This window comes from Saccostrea cucullata, unplaced genomic scaffold (genome assembly GCF_032062105.1).
Source record: "Saccostrea cucullata isolate Sc308-1 unplaced genomic scaffold, CSIRO_AGI_Scuc_v1 ctg8687, whole genome shotgun sequence".
In the NCBI taxonomy this organism is placed as follows: domain Eukaryota; kingdom Metazoa; phylum Mollusca; class Bivalvia; order Ostreida; family Ostreidae; genus Saccostrea; species Saccostrea cuccullata.
In genome coordinates, this window is record NW_026926519.1 from 430 (window position 1) to 21,128 (window position 20,699).

Sequence of the window (20,699 nt, forward strand, 5' to 3'; positions counted from 1 at the left end):
TAAATTGATGTTTTCTGATTATCTTTTTAAAAACAATAAAAGCTTTAATATAAAAAAAGCTTACAAAGCACATGTATATCTTGCACATTTTTATTACGTAGACATACTCATGAACTTTGAAATTGCACAGTTGTAGGGCAGAGAATATTCACCAATTGGTAAATTAATGACCAATAGTTATTTTTGCAGAATTTTGAATTTTAATCAGAGAATTCTTTTCTTATATTCCTAACCATATTCATATGATATGTACATGTATACAAAGTCAAGAATTGGAATTTCATTTAACGTCTCTGAGCACAGTGTTCCTTGATATCCTTCTACAGATTGCCTGCACGTACATAGAACTAAGTATTCAGATGGTAACATTTGTGAAAGAAAGGCTGGCACTTTTAATAATAAATTCCTTTGATCCAAATTCAGACGCAATGTCTGGGAGTGAAATACAAATAGTATACAAACAACGAATTAAGTTTTCAAGCTCAGAAGCGGTTTTAATAATACAAATCGGGGCAGATCAAACTGGGACCTCCAAAAACATCTGAGATTGGATCAGGTGCCGTGAAGGAGTAAGCATACCTTATTTACTTGTTAGTGCTTATCTTGTAGGCATTGCTTCTTTGGATTTTGTAAACCTGAACTTTAAACTGCGAACTCATTTATGTTAGGATCTTATTGATCTTCATCACTCCAAAAAAGATATTTTTTGAAAACGTTCAAAAGTCTTGCTTGTACATTTAAGGTGGTGAAAAGAGGAGATTAGTCTTTAGAATTGGAAGATATATGAAATTGTGTCGTAAAAAGATAGACATGGTTTGAATCAGAGTAATTAACGTCGCCTAATGTCAAGAAACTTCAAGTGGCGCTCCAATAATCCTTTTTCAGCAAGTTAAAAACATTGGTATTTTTTTTTCAAAATATAAGTATTGAAATATGCACGAACATCAATCAAACTACAAGTCCAATACAAAGCGGGAGCAGAGCAAACATCGAAGTTATGAACAGGTGCCACAGAGGAGTAAGCATACCTTGCCGGCCGGTCAAAGCTGCCGAATGCTCATTGCCTTGATCGGGCAAATGGAAAAAAAATCCGTAAACAATTAAATATTTAAATAATGACCAAACAAAGTGATGGCATGATTTATGACAGTATATATACGATTCAGAGATAACTATAAGTTTGATACAATTATAATTTACAAGCAACGTCAATTTAACAATCATAGAATCTAGGCAATATCAAGTTTCAACGCTGTACAACAGCAAATTATCTCTATATAGCCTGCTTCAGTTTAAAATTGAATCGTACTTGGATCATTCCCCTGTGTATAAAATATGTTGGGAGGCCTGAAACAAAAGTTGATGGTCAAAGGATACAATTTAATATCATTTACGCCTCATGATAATTAACATACCTGTATATGCACAAGTGGACAAGAAAACGGCTAAAACAACAATATCCTTTTATTGTTTTTGTTGTTGTTCAAGTTACATGTATGAACGTTATCTGAGATTCGAGGTTGAATCGAGGGCTACGAGGGTTGTCCCAAAAAGTCGTAGACTGGGCTCATATCTTTTAAAGGAATTAATGTATCTTTATAAAATTTTCAGGGTGGATAAAGCGTGTTCTTGGCAGATATATTACGAAGTTTTATCATGTTTACTTGAAAACTTTTCGAGTAAACACATTTAAAGTGATGTCGTTCTCTAACACCCGGAGCAATCTGCAACGTCAAAAAATACAAATGTCAACAGTTCAAAATTTTGGAGAAAATATTTCAACTACCAGAGTCAAATTCTTAAATCAAACGAAACGGTTATAGTTATAAATGTGAAATATCTTAATTACTATGATATGATTAAACTAGTGTTGGCAACGAGTACCCGGTTAACCGGTTAACCGTCGAACGTTACGAGTATCGGTTAGTAAAACTGCTATTCGGTTACTCGGATAAATAAATTCTACATAGTAAAGGCATAGAAAATAAATATTTTATAATTTATAAATGTATACGAACTTCCACATTTTCCTAATTTTAGGTACCGTTAGACTTGATCTAGTGCATGGTTGCAGTGAATCAAATTGTTTTGATAAGTTTTCACAGTTTATATAATTGATAGCTTTGATTGCTTGGGGTATACATATTTTGAAGGCCTGAGTTCTAATTATCGCATTTGATAATTTAACGAGATGCCGCCGCAGACATAATAAGCTTGGAGTTGTAACAAAAGAACAGCTGATTCAAAATCTGTTAAATCACATGAGCTTAAATTATTCGGAAACAGCGATTTACTGGTCACACCACATATTAACTATTAATTATGGAGTATGTAAATAATTATTCTCCTTGATTGCGACATATTTCGGGGGCTGAAAAAGAAAGTGTTAACTGGTGATCGACGATGACGTATTTATTTGTCTTTGTGTGTCGAATTCCCTATTAATCTTTATTTTAAAATCGTAAATCTTTGACGATATCGTATGTGTGTATTGTAAATATAATGTCCTTATACAGTATATTTGTGTATTACTACTACCGATAAGTATAAAATAAGATAAATAATAGATATTGATACTATTACCAAAAATCATCCGAGTAACCGGGTACTCGATCGGAATATGGAGCGAGTAACCGGTTACTAAAAATCGTCCGATTTGCCAACACTAGATTAAACATTAAAATATGTAAACAAAGTATATGCATGTACAGGTATGAAATAATATTAATTTGAAAACGCTATATTTCTACGGCTTTCCGTCTGTTTTCTCTAATGGAGTTGCACAATGGAACTCTTGCCCATTTCTTAGTCTTGTCTTTTATTTTAGTTACTGTTATTCACATATACATAGAAAAACCGTTTCAGTCATTTTAAATACTAAGGACGAGAAAAAGTTTTTTTTGACTGTTACTTTTTTGTAAGAGTAAATTCAGGATCAAAACACTTGATCATAGTCCAGTGCGCCGCCTGTGCCAACGCAGCCGCCATTTTTCAAAAAGTCGGATTTCAACCCCATGTGTATAAAACATTATGAAGTTTATATTTATCAAAGGATAAACACCAAAATTTGAAGAAATGTAGTCAGTAAAACAGCATTAAGATTTTTCATTCCCTTTTAAAAAATAATGGGTAGTAAATACCTTTCCGTAGGATTTTAAATATAATAAACCAAATTTTAATTGCAACTTTTGGGTATTGCGCCGCCTTCCTACACAAGACAATGAAAGGTGTCTTTTAAATTGGAATAATTTGAGAAGTTTTACCATATTTGTCCATAAATTTATTAGAAAGTGTTGGTTTAATCTATATACGAAGTTTCATTTATGTATGACATAGGGTTCCTACAAAACAACGCTTGTCTACGGAATTTTGGGACAACCCTCGTATAGCAAGGAAATCGTGAGACTGAGATAAAAGATACCACAGAGTCTGGCACATCTGTTTCATATTTGGGTATTTTGCTTGAAAAGGACGTTAATGGTAATCTAATAACCGAGCTTTATGATTAACGTGATGACTTTTTTTCAATCGTCAACTCACCTTACTTATGCAGCAATATACTTTCATCACCTACATACGGCGTTATATATCTCAGTTGATTCGATACAAAAGGGCATAGTCTACATATACATACAATTTCTACAACGAAGTAAATTATTGACAAACAAGTAGATGAAACAAGGATATCAACAGTCTCGTTTAAAGTCTTTTCCTAAGTTCTTTTGTCGATACAACGAAATTGTCAGCAAAAACAATTTATTTACAAAATGAATTGTCGACGGATTTTTCCGTTATTTCCCGCTCATGACAAGGAGTACGCGGCGGGTGTGACCGGTCGGCAGGGGATGCTCACTCCTCCATGGCACCTGATCTCACTTCTGATGTTTTAGAGCTCCGTGTTTGCTCTGCTCCTATTTTGTATTGTTTAATGGACTTTTAAGCTTGAATACTGTTCGTTACCTCCATATGTTTCATGTACAAGGTTTTGCATACATGTATTAATTTCCGCTTCAAAAAAAATAACAAGAGGCCCATGGGCCACATCGCTCACCTGAGCACTAAGGGTAGGAAAAAGTAGAAAATGGTTTTTTACTGTAAAGTTTAAATCCAAAAGTAGTCCCATGACCAATCATGGATTTGTTATGTTTTAGAAAATGATTTTTAAAGAATTTTCCTATATATATATATATATCTTTGAAAACTTTGGTCGGCCATTTTGGCCCCGCCTTACCCCCGGGGGTCATGATTTGAACAAACTTGAATCCACACTACCTGAGCATGCCTCCATATAAATATGATGAATTATAGCTTTGTCATTCTTGAGAAGAAGATTTTTAAAGAATTTTCCTATATATTTCTATGTAAAACTTTGGTTGGCCATTTTGGCCTCGCCCTACCCCCGGGGGTCATGATTTGAACAAATTTGAATCTACAATACCATGAGCATGCTTCCATATATATATGTATGATGAATTATGGCTATGTCATTCTTGAGAAGAAGAAGATTTTTAAAGAATTTTCCTATATATTTCTATGTAAAACTTTGGTCGACCATTTTGGCCCCGCCCTACCCCCGGGGGTCATGATTTGAACAAATTTGAATCTACACTACCTGAGCATGCTTCCATATAAATATGATGAATTATGGCTTTGTCATTCTTGAGAAGAAGATTTTTAAAGAATTTTCCTATATATTTCTATGTAAAACTTTGGTCGGCCATTTTGGCCCCGCCCTAACCCCGGGAGTCATGATTTGTAAAAACTTGAATCTACACTACCTGAGGATGTTTCTCCATAAGTTTCATCTTTCCTGGCACAGTGGTTCTTGAGAAGAAGATTTTTAAAATATGCCACCAAATTTTCATTAATTCCCAATTATCTCCCCTTGAATGAAGGCGTGGCCCTTCATTTGAACAAACTTGAATCCCCTTCACCCAAGGATACTTTGTGGCAAGTTTGGTTGAAATTGGCCCAGCGGTTCTTGAGAAGAAGTCGAAAATGTGAAAAGTTTAAAGACAGACAGACGGACAGCTAGACGGACGGACAGACGGACGCCGGACAAAATGTGATCAGAAAAGCTCACTTGAGCTTTCAGCTCAGGTGAGCTAAAAAAACACGTTGGCTAATATTTGGGCGATAATAAGTACCATGCTATAAATTATATATTGTCATTGAAGAACGCTAGCATCTTATTAATCTTTTCTATTACCTCAGAGCATTTAGGCCATGCAAAGTTAATTACTTGGTTCTCAGGCCTTTTTTCAAGAAATATGATGAGGGAGGGAGGCATTTTTTAAAAACTTTTTATTTTCCCCAAAACATGACAAGACAGCTTTTTACATTGTACAAAACCTCAAAAAATGATGAGGGAGATGATTTGTTGTTTTTATATTATTGATTAAGCAATAAAAAGGATCAATGCGGCACCCTTGGAAGAGATTAGGGAGGGCCTGAGAACCAAGAAATTAATTTTTTTTTGCCTTACTAGTAAATTTTGTTGAATCGGGGTTCAAATAAAATTGACATTATTAAACTTGAAATAAAGATGTAAATTCATATTTTTGTCAATAACTACTTTGAATGCTGATAAATTTATCCACTAAGTTAAATTTGTTTAAAAATTATCCAAGGACATGTGCCATTTAATCCCCTTTTAGCTGAAAAGGGTCAGTATAAGAGTAGAAATGAATGTTTGCAATGTTTTTACAATGATAGAATTGAAATCATTTTTTCTGAAATCCCCACGAACATAGCTCTTTAAATGTAGACAAAAGTGTGTAAATGAAAGCCTAACAATTTGAAAAACCTCCCTCAACATTTGATTTAATGATAGATTGAATTTGTGTAACTCGTTGTCACCAATCTTTTTTTTCTAAAGAACTTTTACTATTGAAAATGTTCGAATTTATTGACAGGCTGATTGTTCCCTTTGACAGAGTGTTCAGTTCCGTCATTAAATGTCATAAAATGTCATATGACTATGTACAAGGTTTACTCATGTCCACTAATTGAATAAAGCTACATTAAATATTGTGTATGTTCTGTTTATCTGGCACAACATTTTTGTTTTCAACCATTTTTATGATATTACTTTCCTGTTTTATTGCATGTTTCTTTTAAGCTATGCATGTGCTTCATTTTACTATGATGTCAGCTGTCTCCAAAAAGAGTGAATATTGAAGGACTTTGTTGTACAAACTACAGCTTTATTCAAAGCGAAATAATTGAAATACACCTTAAATGCACTACCAAAATGATACAACTGTAAAATTATAAAAATAATCACAATGCGCTAATCACAACTTAGATCAATTTGTTTTTTATAAAATAATTTTATAAATAATGCCCTGACTTTTAGTCATGGAATGTCAATTAAAAAAAAAAAATTAACATACATCATTTCATTCAAAACAATCACATCAATTAATCAATGAAATTATCATCATGAGCAATGTACTAAACTGATCAACCTTAAAAAAATCATTGAGTAAGCACTATAAATCTTTGGTAAACGAACTATAAACCCACATTTATCATGTTTATTTAGAAAAAATAATTAATCAAAGTATCCAGATTAACAGGCCCTAAAACTAAAGCTACATGCACTTGTTCTGTTGCCTTAGATATCACATAGGCCTAACAATAACCCTCTTTAAAGTCCCATAATTCCCTGCTATTATTCTGGAGCTTTAGGCTCCTCCCCCACACCTCCCGCCATCTTGTAGACCAGAACAGCAACCTCATAGGCCAGCTTATCAGCAGCTGTCGGTGAGTCAGCCTCCGCGTAAACACGGACGACGTCCTCTGTCCCAGAGGGCCGCACAAAGGAACGACCGCGAGTGTACTGGGCTACAAGGTCATCAATGGCGTTCTGAAGACCTGGGGGAGTGGAGGCTTTTCTCTCGGCGTCAATGGTTTGGATCACAGAGCGGTCCTTGACCTTGACTTTGAGCTGTCTATTAGGAAGATCTGTGTAGGCTTTGTTCCACTGTTCCACATCCCAGTCCAGGCCAGCTAGGATCATCTCGACAAGGAGCATGTCAGATATTGCATCACCTACAGTTTGATTGATCAAGTCTATGACACAAAGCAGTAGATCACAAGCCTCTCTTTGTTGTTCTGTTAGATTGGTGTCTTTAACTGATTTCTGCAAGAGAGCATATGAAGAGTCACTCACTAAAGCTGTACCATGGCCGTTGGCTTCAAAGTAGACCCCGATGTCAAATTCTTGTGCTTTATGATGAAGATGCTTCACTCCTGTTGGAACACAAGCCACTGGGACCTTTAACGTGTCTGTGATGTAGCTAGTGGAGCTGCCATTAGCATAGGCAGTCTGAACTATCCCAAGATTGACAGAGAGTCCTGTCTCTTGAACAAGATCTTTAAGGTACCCAGCCACTAATGTTGCAATTTTATCACCATCTAGGAGATGAAACTTTTTATCTGTAACACCAAGAAAGTAGTAGACTATTCTGTCTGCATCACCATCAAATGAAGCCCATCTCTGTCCAGGAGCCAAGCTGACTCCAGCGGGAGGCTTCTGTTGAACTTTAACAAAGTCAGCCCCACAGTCGTGATTCAGTTTACCACTTCCGTCATTCACAAGGTTGATCTTTAGGAGTTCCCCTAGTTTGGCCTGCAGGACAGGGACCTTTCCTCCTCCTACTCCATTTGCTGCATCCAGGTAAAGACAGGCATTATAAGATTCTAGTGTTTTCATCTTCTTTGTTTTTCTCATGTTTCTCAATTTGATGAAAGCCCCTGTGAGCTTTTCAAAGTAACCATCTTCTGTTGGCTTTCCATACTCTCCATTAGTGTTAATACACCGGACAATATAATGCAATTGTGGGGTAGTAAGCAGTCCAAAGTTCTGACACTGGGCACCTGCTGTTTTGATTCCTGCCTCCAGGGCTTCTGCCAAGGCCGGACTGCTTGGTCTTGTGTCTCGGGCAAACGCCACTCGACTCTTGCTGAGACTTGCTACTCCGAGAGCCTTCACCAAGGCCTGTAGGGCGGAACCAAGCTCTTTGTCAGGAACGTTTGCGATTTCAGTGGCGTATTTTTCCCACTCTGGACCAAGCATCTCCCCCATTGGATCCACCAGCTTGACACCATTATCTTCTTCCGGGTTGTGTGAAGCAGTAATCATGACACCTATCGTGGCTCCATTTTTACAGGCAGATCGAATGGCTGCCAAGACACCCATCCTGTAAATCACATGCTTCAGACGATTCCCTTTTGTTCTAAATCCGGCTGTACCATACTGAATGGGTATGTCATCTTGTTTTGCGTATTTCTTTTCGCCGGCAACTTGCACGTCAACAAAATCCATTTTGCTCAAAATGAAAGTACACAATTGTTAACACGTACGACTAGCAGATAACTTTCAGCAATGATGAAATTCTCGGTTATTGTTAAATATTTAGTAAGACAGCATTTCATCTTTATATAAGATATTTGTCTGAGGTAATGCTGATAATAATTCATAAAATTATATTCTCTTTTCTCTAGTTCTTCTTTTCTTAGAATACGAATGTGTTTATGAAAGAGTTAACCATAGAATACTTTCAAGATGGCCAAGTCCCCTTTCGTGAATTCAATGTTGCAAAGTCTTTCGCAGGGCCATGAAAAAGCATTTCAGCAAGCACTATACACGACAGCAGCCAATATTTTTGTTTTACTTGCTGGAGGATCAGCTATCGCTGTGTATTTCATTCTAGAAGCTTTCCTCCGACCTTTGTTATGGTCCGTGTTGTGTGGAACATTTCTGTACCCCTTCAAACGTGAATTAACAGCAATATTAAGACGATGGTTACGTGGTTTACAAGAATCAGGGACACCTTTTGCTATAGGAATAGCATATTTACCAATACAAGCTCTTGACTATACTTATGTTATGATATTTGATCGTACTATTGTTAGACACTGGAAATTACTATGTGGAGGAATTATAAGTTTATTTTTGATTTACATTTTGTGGTATTTTGGCCCAGTAAGAAGTATACTGGAAATGTGTTATGCAGTGTTTATTTTCGTCTCTGAAGTTCTGGATTATTTTACATCATTTTGGGTAACTTTTCACTTTGCATTTGCTTAAATATGTATTGCATAATCCATATATTTAGATGATGTGGCATATCCCAAAGAGAGAAATTCAGAGGGTTAAAGGTTCTATATAATTAGTTTTTGATATGTGATGGAAACTAAGTGAATATATGCACTGAAAATACATTGATCATTTTGGCTCACTTTAAGTTTTTATCAGAAGATTTTTTTTTAATTGCAAAATCTCAGTGTTCTGATTTCTACAAAACTTTGTACTTTTTACACTGTAGACTACATTAAAATTCATAATCCTAATTATTGGTAATATAAATTGTTCTTACTTGTTTCCATGGTTACTTAGCAAAAAATAATTTGTGAAATTCTTATGAATGCTATTCTCCGGTTTTGGTCCGATTTCCTTAAAAATCGGTATGAGCTTAGAAAAAAAAAACATGAAGATACTTATTTCTGAAACATATAATTATATTTGTTATTCAAAAAAGTAAAGACTTTTAACTCTTCTTTTATTTTCTCTTTACTGTTACATGTATAAATGCAAAGCTATAGTGCAAACGTCATGTCAGAAACTACCAATGTCCATTTAATTACTGTACAAATTATCTCTTTCAGGTATGGACTCTTGTAGTAGCCTATCTAATTGTTGTCATCTTTCTGTGGAATGCTGAATCTAAGAAGTATTTACGTCTCTTGTCCCTGCCTATTTGGGGTGTGCTAATTCTTCACATAGCCACGGTAGCCGGGTCTCTCCGCGTCCCACTGTTTCTCTTAATAATCGGATTGATTGCCACTGGATTTGCAAGTGAAGTAAAAGAAATAAAGCGAAGAGTGGACGAACAAGGTTGTCCTCAAGTTGATATGCAAATGCAATGTACAATCATATATTTTTTCAACATGTTCAACGACTTTAATTAAAATTATATTTAATTTTACAAATGAAAATGAACCCAAAATTCTTATGAACTCAGAATGTTAATAGGGTAAAGATAGTTTGCTTGCCTAAAGAAAATTTTATGCCCTTGAATATTATGTAATAATGATTGAAAAATTTTCAAGATGTATATATTGCTTTTTAAAACATTTAAAATCCTATAGATACCAATAAATCAGTTATTAATTCATGGTGTAGTGTATTTTTTTAAGCATTTAATTTTTTCTACCAGGACATAGTATATCTGATGTGCTGGCTATTTGGACTGTGTTTACGGGGGACTTGGAGAGGGCCCTAAGACAGGGACAGGAGTCCGACACTGACATTATGGACTCCTCCTCAGAGGTCTCTACCACCGAAAGCTTCAGTGAGGAGACAGGTAGATTTCTTACTCTTTCACTGCACAGACACTTTATTATAATATGTTGTCAAATTTTTGTGGCCTTTTCATTTTTTTTTCAAATGAAAGAACTGCAAAATGTTCAAGTTCTGTATTTTTGCACTTTAAAAAAAAAGTACAAAAAATGCAGGCACAGAACTTAAGATTAGAGATTCAAATCACAAAAATTTTAAGATACAGAAATTTCCCAATAAACAACTGGTACATGTATATTGAACATTGTTTCATGTTGAAATTGTTAACCTTTCCATACAGACAAAAGTCAGAAATCTGCTGGTGTTGTAAAGCCAACCAACCTGCCACTCCCTAAACCAGAATCCACCACCCCAAAAGTTAGATCCACCAAGAAAAAGACTGTACGAGTTGTGGAGGATAAAGGCCCCGGGAGTACTAAATACTTTGTGTACTTATTCTGGGCCCTCGTTCTTACACGGGTCTGGATGAACATTTGGTTGCTTCAGCTCCTTGTCCCTCTGTTAGGCCTCATGTGGATCTTTAAAGCTTTTGGTATGTACATGTATATGTAATTTGTTATGAAATATTTCCCTTATACATGTATTTCCTATCCTGTCCTGTTTTATTGGGTTGCATTTTTAAAATATATCCCTCTATTAAGACTGGAGCATAAATAAAGAGTACTTGTATTATAAGGAATTCTTTTTATATTTTTGTTTTATCATTTTATAGTGCATCAGCTGAAACCTGGAGGATTTTTTGGAGATAATGTGGAAGCCTGTAAGTCCACCATCATGGAGTGGTACACTGCTAGAAGAGACGTGCTAGCTCCTAGATGGGTGATTGGTCTCTTCAAACTCTTTAGTCGTGGAGATGCTAAGGTAACATCAAGAACTTTTTCCTTTGTAGTTACTTATTCTAAAATTCGTATGCCCAGTTATTTAGTGATGAATCCTAAACGTTGATGAGAAGTGAACCTGATGTTTTTTTTTTTGTAATTTGAGTTTTCTCCCTTGTTTTTTTAAGATGATGTCAATCTTGGATGGATCCATGGACAAGTTTACCAGTATTCTGTTCATATTCATCCTTATCATTGGATCCACCCTATTCACCATCTTCTTTGCTGTGCAGGTTACTATATTTATCATCATCAATTAATCAACATTTAATTACATGTTCTTTTTAAAGATAGGAATTTCTAAATATTTTTTTTTTATTTTGATTCCTTGAATTACAGGTTCACCAAGAAAGCATGCACCTTTTTAAAATCTCCAGTAATGTACTGAACAGTACCAGGGAATATGGAGAGTAAGTTATTTAAAAAAATGAATGTCATGAAAGTAGAATTTGTCACTTAGGGTCAGTCAGAGTATTCAGACTGATATTAAAGTGTGGTAAGAAACTTCTTTGAGTCTTTTGTCACTACACTGTTTTAAAAAAATAGGCCACACAAAATTAAATTTTAGATTTTTCTTTCTTCCTCAAAAAGAGATGGTCTTTATCAATGTTTATCATGTATTATTTCCATGTGAATATGAGGATTACTAAGCCATGGGTGTTTTGTAAGGTCCTTTATGTAATGATTTAATGACGGAGTTCCTGAAATGTTACAGGTGGTTACCCAAGGGAGAGGACATGCAGGTAGCCATGGATTCCATGGTGGGCAATGCTTACTTGTATGGCAGGAAATGGATTGCAACAAAGGCAAGGACATTTATGATTTCAGAATTTAGTTCATTAAAAGTTCCCCCTTAAAAATATACTGCTTTGATACAAAACTAGATTGATACCAAGGATCTTTTCCTCCAGACAAAAATTCAATCTTTTAAGTGTTATTTTGTGACAGATTTTAAACAAGTTGTTACTTGGTACTTTTTATATCTACAAGTTTGAAAAGAGTCTATGTTACGACAGATTCCTCACATTTTAAGGGTTTATATTTTACATGTAAAGTTTTACCAGGATTAGATTAACATTAAAAGAATCAAAATATGATTCGTTTCTTTTTGACTCAAGTTTTGACATACATGTATGTGTTGTAGGTTCATGATTTGGTTGGGGGACAAGAGGGAACCAACACGACACAGGTAGAAACCAAGGTACTGGAGGTCTGGGACAATCTATATCACAGCTGGCTGGCTAGGGTAAGCAAAACAAATACTAGCAAAGTAAATGATAAAATTAAAACCATTAAACATAAGTTCTGAGATATGCTCATGTTAATATTATTTCTAGCAATGTTTTCTTTGGTGTTATGCAGATCTCCGATACGAGCCTGTGGCTCAATCGAGCGGTAAGCCCTTCTCACTTTGTCACTCTGTGGTGCTCAGTTACTGGAATAGTGTGCCCATCTTTTGTCCACATTTATAGCTTTCAGTTTTATCTTCTGACAATAATGTCAATGTAGTAGTAAATTTATTATTTATCTTAAAATGAAATTCTGCTTCATTAGTTTATTGAAACTCAGATATTATGGATTCTTTCTGCTTCATCATATACATGTACACATAGATATGCAGATTTTCTAAATTATATACTGTAAATACATGTATATGAGAGTTTGGTAGATATACAAAAAAAGAGATATTTAATATTCAAAATACTTTTTCATGTGTAAAGTTCAGTTTTTTTAGCAAGCTAGTCAGCCTTTCATTCTTTTATTCCATGGTAAAATGGAGTACTATTTACTCTTCTTATACGAAATAAAACAGAATTAGCAAGGTGAAAAAGAAATGCATGACAAGTTAAGTACAAACTTAAGAAAGGCCCAGGTATATGGGTTAGACTGCATGATAAGGATATCAATATATTGATGGATAGGGAAGGGGACTTAATCCAGGACTTACTCTTTCTAATGGCTCTGTAATATAAAATTAATTGGACAAGGTGATAATGAAAATTTACATTCATTAATTTATGTTTCAGTCTCTGCATGTTTGTTGTTAAGCTTTTCATGGAAATCTAGAAAGATTTTAGTCAAGAAATTTCATAGATACATTTTTCACTAGAAATTGATAATACATCATTTAAAATGTAAAGGTAGATATAAAATCTAAAAAGTCCAGATTTCATTGTACTAATACATTGTATACACCAGAAGCTAACAATGTAGTAAATAGTTACACGGTATAATGTACCTTGTTTGTTATAACAGTGATTACACATTAGAGGTTTTAACTAAAAGTGGGTTTGAAGTTTGATTACCTTTTTAACTTCTCTTCATCATATCTGTTATTTAGAAAGTGAATGCGAGTAGCTAGAGAAGCAGATTAGAGATTTATTTATTAATCCAAGATTCCTCTGACTCTAACCCCTGCTTTTATATTATGACTGGTGTGTGATGCACAAGATATGACAGGTGCATGCTGCACAAGTCATAAAATATATGCAGGGGTTAGAGTCAGAGCAATCTCGGATTATATATATATATATTAAAATGATTATTCTTTGATGAAACTTTATTCATCATTTAATTTTTTTATTTAGTTTGTAACAATTATATCAAATTTATTCTGTATTTTGTTAATCTAATGGTTGAATCTGCCCAAAGTTTTTATCCAGGTAAATTAACTTTTCTACTATTTATATTGTCTTCTTTGGCATACTCTTTAAAATTTATATGCAGAATCTCTGAATAAAATAGTAAGTAGATTTGAATGGACAAGGGTTGCAGAGTGATTAGCTTTCTTTGATTTTTAATAAACAAAGCACATAAACAGGCGGCCAGACTGTGATATTTGATTTAAATTATTTTATAGAATAGAGGAGTGTCAACTGTAATGTTTGTAGCTTTCATTAACAGGATTAAATATTTGTTTTCATGTACCAAAAAAAACAAAATCAGGGCTCACAAGGCTTCTCACTGTGGGGGATTGTCCTTGTCTTTAATGCTTCCATTCTTCTGATTATACTGTTGTCAGTGTATTTTGTAATATTTCTTTTTTTTTTTTTTTTGGTAACAACACCTTGTATATACAGATGTAGCATTTTTACAGTATTCAAACTAACCACACACAAAAAAAACTCAATTTATAGCAGTGTATTTGATGATTTGGGGTTTTCAAAACCAGTTGAATCAAAAATGTTGCAAATTCAGAAATTTGAATGTTTACTATAAAGAATGAACCGAGAAAAAGAAATTAAAACAGCAGAAATTCTCAGTTTTGTATTATTTATCTCTGGTTGTTATGAAAGTTAAACAGATTTGATTCTTTTTATAACAGGGTGCCTCCAATCACAGCGTGGCAAAACAAAGCTTTCAGATCATCCCTAACGACATGCTAGACTGGAGATCTATTTACGAGTTTGGAATGCAGGGCAAGAGCTTCAACTATTCCCAAGTGATGGAATTTGTTAAAGACAACATTGGGACATTTGTATCTGTAAGAAAGTAAAACAAAATCAGGTTAAAAGTTAAATCTTTGTCATAATTTTCTTTGAATGATGATTTGTCAAGAGAAATTGATATTGAGATCAAAATTCAAGCTAAATTATGTGTGTCAAAATATCTGAATAAACATGAAAGAAAATTCATTGTAGGGAACTTAGTGATCAAGTTTTCAAATTTGGAGGATGCAGTTTCTTTTCTATAATTATATATTCTCTGTATATTGCAGGTTTTGGAGAATGTTTGGATGGTACTCAAGGGTAACATGAGCCTGATGCTCAGTATTGCCACGGCAACCTTGTCTATCATCTTAGGTGGAGGAACAGCCATACTGAACTTTATTATCTCAGCCGTAAGTACAACCACAGTCTAGTCAGGAATAGATAAGGGGAGTGGGAACATGCATAACCAAAATGACACAAGTAGTTATTTGTGCTCTTTTATTGAGAAGATATTTACAGACCATTTTTCTGACTACACTCAGACCAGATTATCTCCTTTTATTAGAGTCATAGTCAGATTATCTCCCTTTGTCACAGGCCTATTTTCCTGACTATAGATCAGATGATCGACTTTCATTTAGATAAATTATCTCCCTTTTATACAGGCTATTTTCCTGACCACTCTCTTCTATCTACTTGCGTCCAGTGGGAAGCAGTTCAAACCAATGGAGTGGATTTCTGGTCTCAACCCTCACCCCTCAGGCAGCAAGTTCAGCCTGGCTGTGCAGGAGGCAATAGGGTAAGGAAGCAAAAATATTTATTGGACTTTTAGAAAGGAAACTGTATCTTATTTTGAATGGATAATACAAAGATATCTAAAGTTAGTAAATAAAGATTTATCATCAATGTCAATTTGCCCAACATATTTATATTGAGTTACATGTATTGATTTGATATAATTATTGAGTTGATATAAACCTTTTCAAACAGTGGTGTATTCATGGCATCCCTGAAGATGGCCGCCTTCTATGGACTCTACACTTGGTTAACACACACACTATTTGGTATCAACATGGTGTTTATACCATCCAGTAAGTCATATATAATATATAATCAATATACAAATGATTCTTGAATGCTCAAAGTTTGCTTTATCCAAGACAGTAAAGTCTTTGATATTGAGAAGTTAGGTTATATATATTTGATTAACTTCCATTTTGTTCCCTCGAGCCCTTGCTGCTGTGTAAGTGGCTGTCCCGTTTCTGGGTCCATATTGGGCCACCCTTCCTGCTGTAATTTTGATTTTTGTTTGTTTCCTCTAGCCCTTGCTGCTGTATTAGCCACTGTCACGTTTCTAGGTCCGTATTGGGCCAAACTCCCTGTTGTAATTTTGATTTTTGTTTCTTTTCTCTAGCCCTGGCTGCTGTGTTAGCTGCCGTCCCGTTTCTGGGTCCGTATTGGGCCACCCTCCCTGCTGTGTTAGAGCTCTGGCTGATACAAGGACAGGGAATCAAAGGACTTGCTCTCTTTATCTGCCACATCCTGCCATCTTATTTTGTAGACACAAGTATTCTTGGAGAGATTAAAGGGTACAGTATCAAAATTCACTGACTTGAGATTTTTTTCGTGTAACATTGTAAACTAGCCTTGACATATATTTTAAAATCATGTGATATTTACATTTAATTCATACCACATCAGGAAAGTTTTTTGAACAATTGATATCATGATGAATGAGAAATGTTGTCAAACCATTCAATGTTGTTTCTTAATTGTTGTCAGAATATATTCGTGGATAATACGAACAATGTAAGAATGATGTTTATTCAAATATTCATTTTCTATGCTTTTTGTTTCAGTGGTCATCCCTATTTGACTGGTCTGGCCATTGCGGGGGGCATATACTGGTTAGGACTAGAGGGTGCCATCATTGGTCCTATTCTCCTGTGTTGCTGTATTGTGGCTTACAATGTTTATGGCTCCATGTTAGCACCAGGGGGCGCTGAATTCCCAGGACTCCCAGGTAAGGGAGATAACTTTCTATAATGCTCATTTCACAGATAGACAAGTATTCAAAAATATGTTCCACATTTTGTTATTTATGCACTGCAACTGAATTCAGAATTCATTTAAACATAGAATGATTATTTTTTTGGTTTGATACATACATGTTTGTAATCTGTGATAGATGTTGTTGTACTCTGTTTATTCTGTGTTTGTTGTGTGTTAGGGGATAAAGTCACCATTAGCCGGTCAAGAACCCCAGGAAACCTAAACCGGTACCATATCTCTATGTAACAGTATCAGCTAGTCATATGATATCATTATCTATTTCATGCACATTTATACTAAACTTCTACCATTTCAATATCATCTGCCTTTCTCTTGCACATTAATCCGAAACTAGTACTATACAGGTATCTCATTATATCAGTGTAAGCTAATATAAAGGTGGCAGAGGATAGTTTTATTCTAAAGATATGGGCAGATTTATGACAAAATTTCCCCTGTTTGATGTGACATTTTTGTGTAGAAAAATGATTAGAACAATTACGGGACACATTTGCAGTGCATGTTGAAAAAAAAAAATTATGTGCAATATGTAGGTGCCACTACGATGCTTAGCATATACAGAGTCGTAAATGTGAAACTAAGACACATGGTCAGTTGCAGAGGAAATTCAGCTGAAAAGCTGGTAGGGTTCAGAGGAAGTTGTGTATCTCAGAGGGAAAGTGAATGGTCCCATATTAATTGGTGAATTTTCATAAGGGCATGCATTGATTTACAGACTACATATACTGGGTGTTTTATGCTGCTCGCTCGGGCTTGGGGTGGGCTGTATGACTATGAGTGCTACTGAGGCCCAAATCTTGGAAAAACAAGCCAAAATTTTGGGAGTCCCCAAGTGCAAATTTGGTATATGTGCACTCTAACAGTTAGATTACATGTTATTTGTAGACATAATTTTTGAGCTATGGGCATATGAAGTGTAATTAATTAGCACCAGGAAAACTGTCCCATGTACATGATTTGTATATGTGTACCCTCTCGGCTCATGTTTGGCATTAAAAAAAAACTATCTGCTGCCACCTATATCAGCTATCTTTCTCATGCACATTAATCCTAAACTGGTACCATATTTCACTATATCAGTATAGCTAGTGATATTTATCAGCTAATTACTGTAAACCAACTTTTATTCGCGTGCGAGAAATTTTCGCGAAGTTCGCGAGAGCCTCGTCATCGCGAATATTTCTCGCCGCGAACCGGTCCTTAAAGTGTATGTGTCTATTAACAACAGATCCAGAAATGCTTGATCGCGAAAATAAATCGTCGCGAACTAATTTATCCCAGGTAAATCGCGAAATAAAGTCGTCGCGAATAAAAGTTGGTTTACAGTATCTCACACACTTTTATATCCATCCTTTATTTGCTCATTTCACTCAATGTGCTTGCACTGCACTTATGCACATACTTTTAAGTTTAGATATTAGATGTTCATGTACTACTTTAAAAAATTCTATGAATTAATGATGGACTTTATAATGGTTAGCTGAATCCACCAAAAATTTGTCATGGATTCCCCATTAGTGACAATAATATTGCTGAAAGTAAATATCAGTGACAGTAATTTGCTGAAAGTAAATTGAAGTTTTTCCTTAAAAAAATTAAAATTGGTCGTTTTAAAAACTTTTATTTGTTTCCTAACATATTTAAAAAAAAAGATGCATATTATTATTTTAATAGACGCATCACTACTATTCCAGACCCACTATGATATTTATTTTAGACCTAAGGCATTTTTGCTCTAATGATTGCAAATGTTTTTCCAAGAAAAGAATTGTTTTAAACACTGAAATATGAGGGATAGAGAAATCATTTCAATGAAAATATAAATCATTTTAAAAATATCAATTTTAATGTGATAATTCTAGGTTTAGTTTAAATTTGCTTAAATAAGGGTCCCAAATCAGAAAATTTTCATGATCACTAATAGCCAGTATATCAAAGAAATGTTACTTTTAGTTCCTTCGTTTTACATGTACATCTGACTAACCGTGTTATCTTTTGATGGGACTGTGTATGTAAAAGTCTGACTGCTACATGATTACTGTTCTAATTTTTCTGTTCAAACATTATCAGTACATTCTTTTTACAGATCTGTGAGTGAACACTTTTCCTCGCTGCCAAGTGATGTGGTGTCATGATACTAGGGTATACAGGACTTAAAGTTAGTTCACAGTTGCCTTTTGTGCCATACTCAGAGTTGTAGAGGATCAAACAGCAGGATGGATCTCATATCATATAACTGCAACAGAAGACGTTTAGATTGGATGTTACATGTATGTCAGATTTGGTCGGCCCCACCTATTCAAAGTTTTGCCAAAAAAGTGTTTGCACTTATTGGCAGATAATATGTTATTTTAATTTAAAAATATCCAGACAAATATTTTTTACATCAATTTGTATTTTTAAAATGGGCAATTTTGCAAGTCTTTGCATGGAGTAAGTTTTTATTTGATCCTTTTATTAATTAAGCTTAATGATTTACAGGTACATAAGTGTTTACAAAATACTTATATATAGTGTGTGTGCTTCAGTATATTTCTAACAGATTAATTTGAAAATCCCTCTCATGCAAATGATATATATATTTTTAAATTTTGGTTTGCCAATCCTTTTTAGTTAAGCTAAAAAAATGTTCACACTTATTGACTAGAACTGTATTTATATGAAATGCCCTTGCCCATATTTTTATTGTATTCTCAAGAATTAGATGCCTATTGGGTTATTTAATTAGGTCTTCTCAATTTTACTACATAGTGTGCAATATATTTTTTATTGGAAATCATTAACATCAATGTGTAGGAAAGAAGAACCTGTTTTTATTGGGCTACCCCTAATGAGTATGACATCATTATATATCTGTACACATCTTCTACCAATTCTAACCTCATTGATTACGACTCTAGTCAGTTTTTTTCTGTCCCTGTAATATTCCTTTTTAATCTGATGAGCACTCTTATATTAAGAGGAGATGACTAAAGATGTTATTACGAGATTTGATAAAGTTGAGTAGACAAGTACTCAGAAGTCGATACACTTGTCCGTACATGGATTGTTTGCTTGGCAGAAAGTCAAACTTTCTCAGAATTTTTTTTGTTTTGTTTTTTTAAATCTTATTTATGTTATTTATTTTTGTTTATGTTTTAATACATGATGTTATACATTTAATGTGCTTTCTTTTTAAATTGTTCAGCTCATTAAACAAAGAAAAGTTTATCATTCTTTCTGTTCTTATTGTTCAAGACCCAAAACACAAAGTGTCTAAAGCTTCTTCAGCTTGAAGAATTCATATTGCACAAAGCTAAGATAATCCATAAACCATGAACTCATAAATATCACAAGACATTGAAAATTCAATATTGTATCCAAATTTATGAAGTAACATTAACTGATGGATTGCCTGCTTAATAGCACTGAGCCACTAACTGCATTAACTTAAACTGAAAAAAAAATTTCATGATTCTTAGTTTTCAAAACTTTACAAAGAGTACCCACCTGAGCCGGTTATGTTATATTTTAGAAATATGACATTATTACATGGAGTACTTTCACTGGATGCATATTGGATGCAATATTTCATGCAAACCAATCTGCTTTGATACCTTAAAAAGAAATATGTTAATTACTTCATATCAGTATTTTTTGACATGGAAATTAAACAAATGATGCTATTAAATTTCTATGAAAAATAATTTTTATTAGACCTGCAAAATATTGAATTGTCCTCAAACAGTTGATCTAAATATAGTGAGACTCATGTCCCCTATGTGATCTGATGTGTTCTTGGTAATTTTTAAGGATATTTTACCCCTACCACCTGGATCAGGATTCAGAGCTTTGATTGATATTTAAAATATTTGATTTTTAACTCATGTAAATTGCTGAGTCAGAAATACACTTATCGTAACCATTGAATTGATCATCTGTGTGATAAGGCCCAATTGGACTGAGTTG

The 20,699-nt window shown here is 34.3% G+C and overlaps 2 protein-coding genes across 3 annotated transcripts; one reads left to right on the forward strand and one right to left on the reverse strand.

Moving 5' to 3' along the window:
* Nucleotides 1–6,465: 6,465 nt before the first annotated feature.
* On the reverse strand, nucleotides 6,466–8,345 carry LOC134271924 (phosphoacetylglucosamine mutase-like). Its single transcript, XM_062754155.1, has one exon. The coding sequence runs from the start codon at nucleotides 8,330–8,332 to the stop codon at nucleotides 6,677–6,679; it is 1,656 nt and encodes a 551-aa protein (XP_062610139.1). The 5' UTR covers nucleotides 8,333–8,345; the 3' UTR covers nucleotides 6,466–6,676.
* A 186-nt stretch (nucleotides 8,346–8,531) lies between these two features.
* Nucleotides 8,532–19,959, forward strand: LOC134271925 (transmembrane protein 245-like). 2 transcript variants are annotated; one of them, XM_062754156.1, is made up of 18 exons: nucleotides 8,532–9,070; nucleotides 9,676–9,904; nucleotides 10,227–10,373; nucleotides 10,650–10,901; nucleotides 11,082–11,230; nucleotides 11,376–11,480; nucleotides 11,587–11,657; nucleotides 11,963–12,053; nucleotides 12,392–12,493; nucleotides 12,610–12,642; nucleotides 14,573–14,731; nucleotides 14,966–15,088; nucleotides 15,344–15,477; nucleotides 15,669–15,769; nucleotides 16,093–16,267; nucleotides 16,538–16,701; nucleotides 16,909–16,957; nucleotides 18,838–19,959. In XM_062754156.1, the coding sequence occupies exons 1-18, from the start codon at nucleotides 8,573–8,575 to the stop codon at nucleotides 18,884–18,886; spliced, it is 2,631 nt and encodes an 876-aa protein (XP_062610140.1). In that variant the 5' UTR covers nucleotides 8,532–8,572; the 3' UTR covers nucleotides 18,887–19,959. The 2 variants fall into 2 exon arrangements, with proteins under 2 accessions (XP_062610140.1, XP_062610141.1); XM_062754157.1 differs by lacking the exon at nucleotides 12,610–12,642.
* The last annotated feature ends 740 nt before the right edge of the window (nucleotides 19,960–20,699 follow it).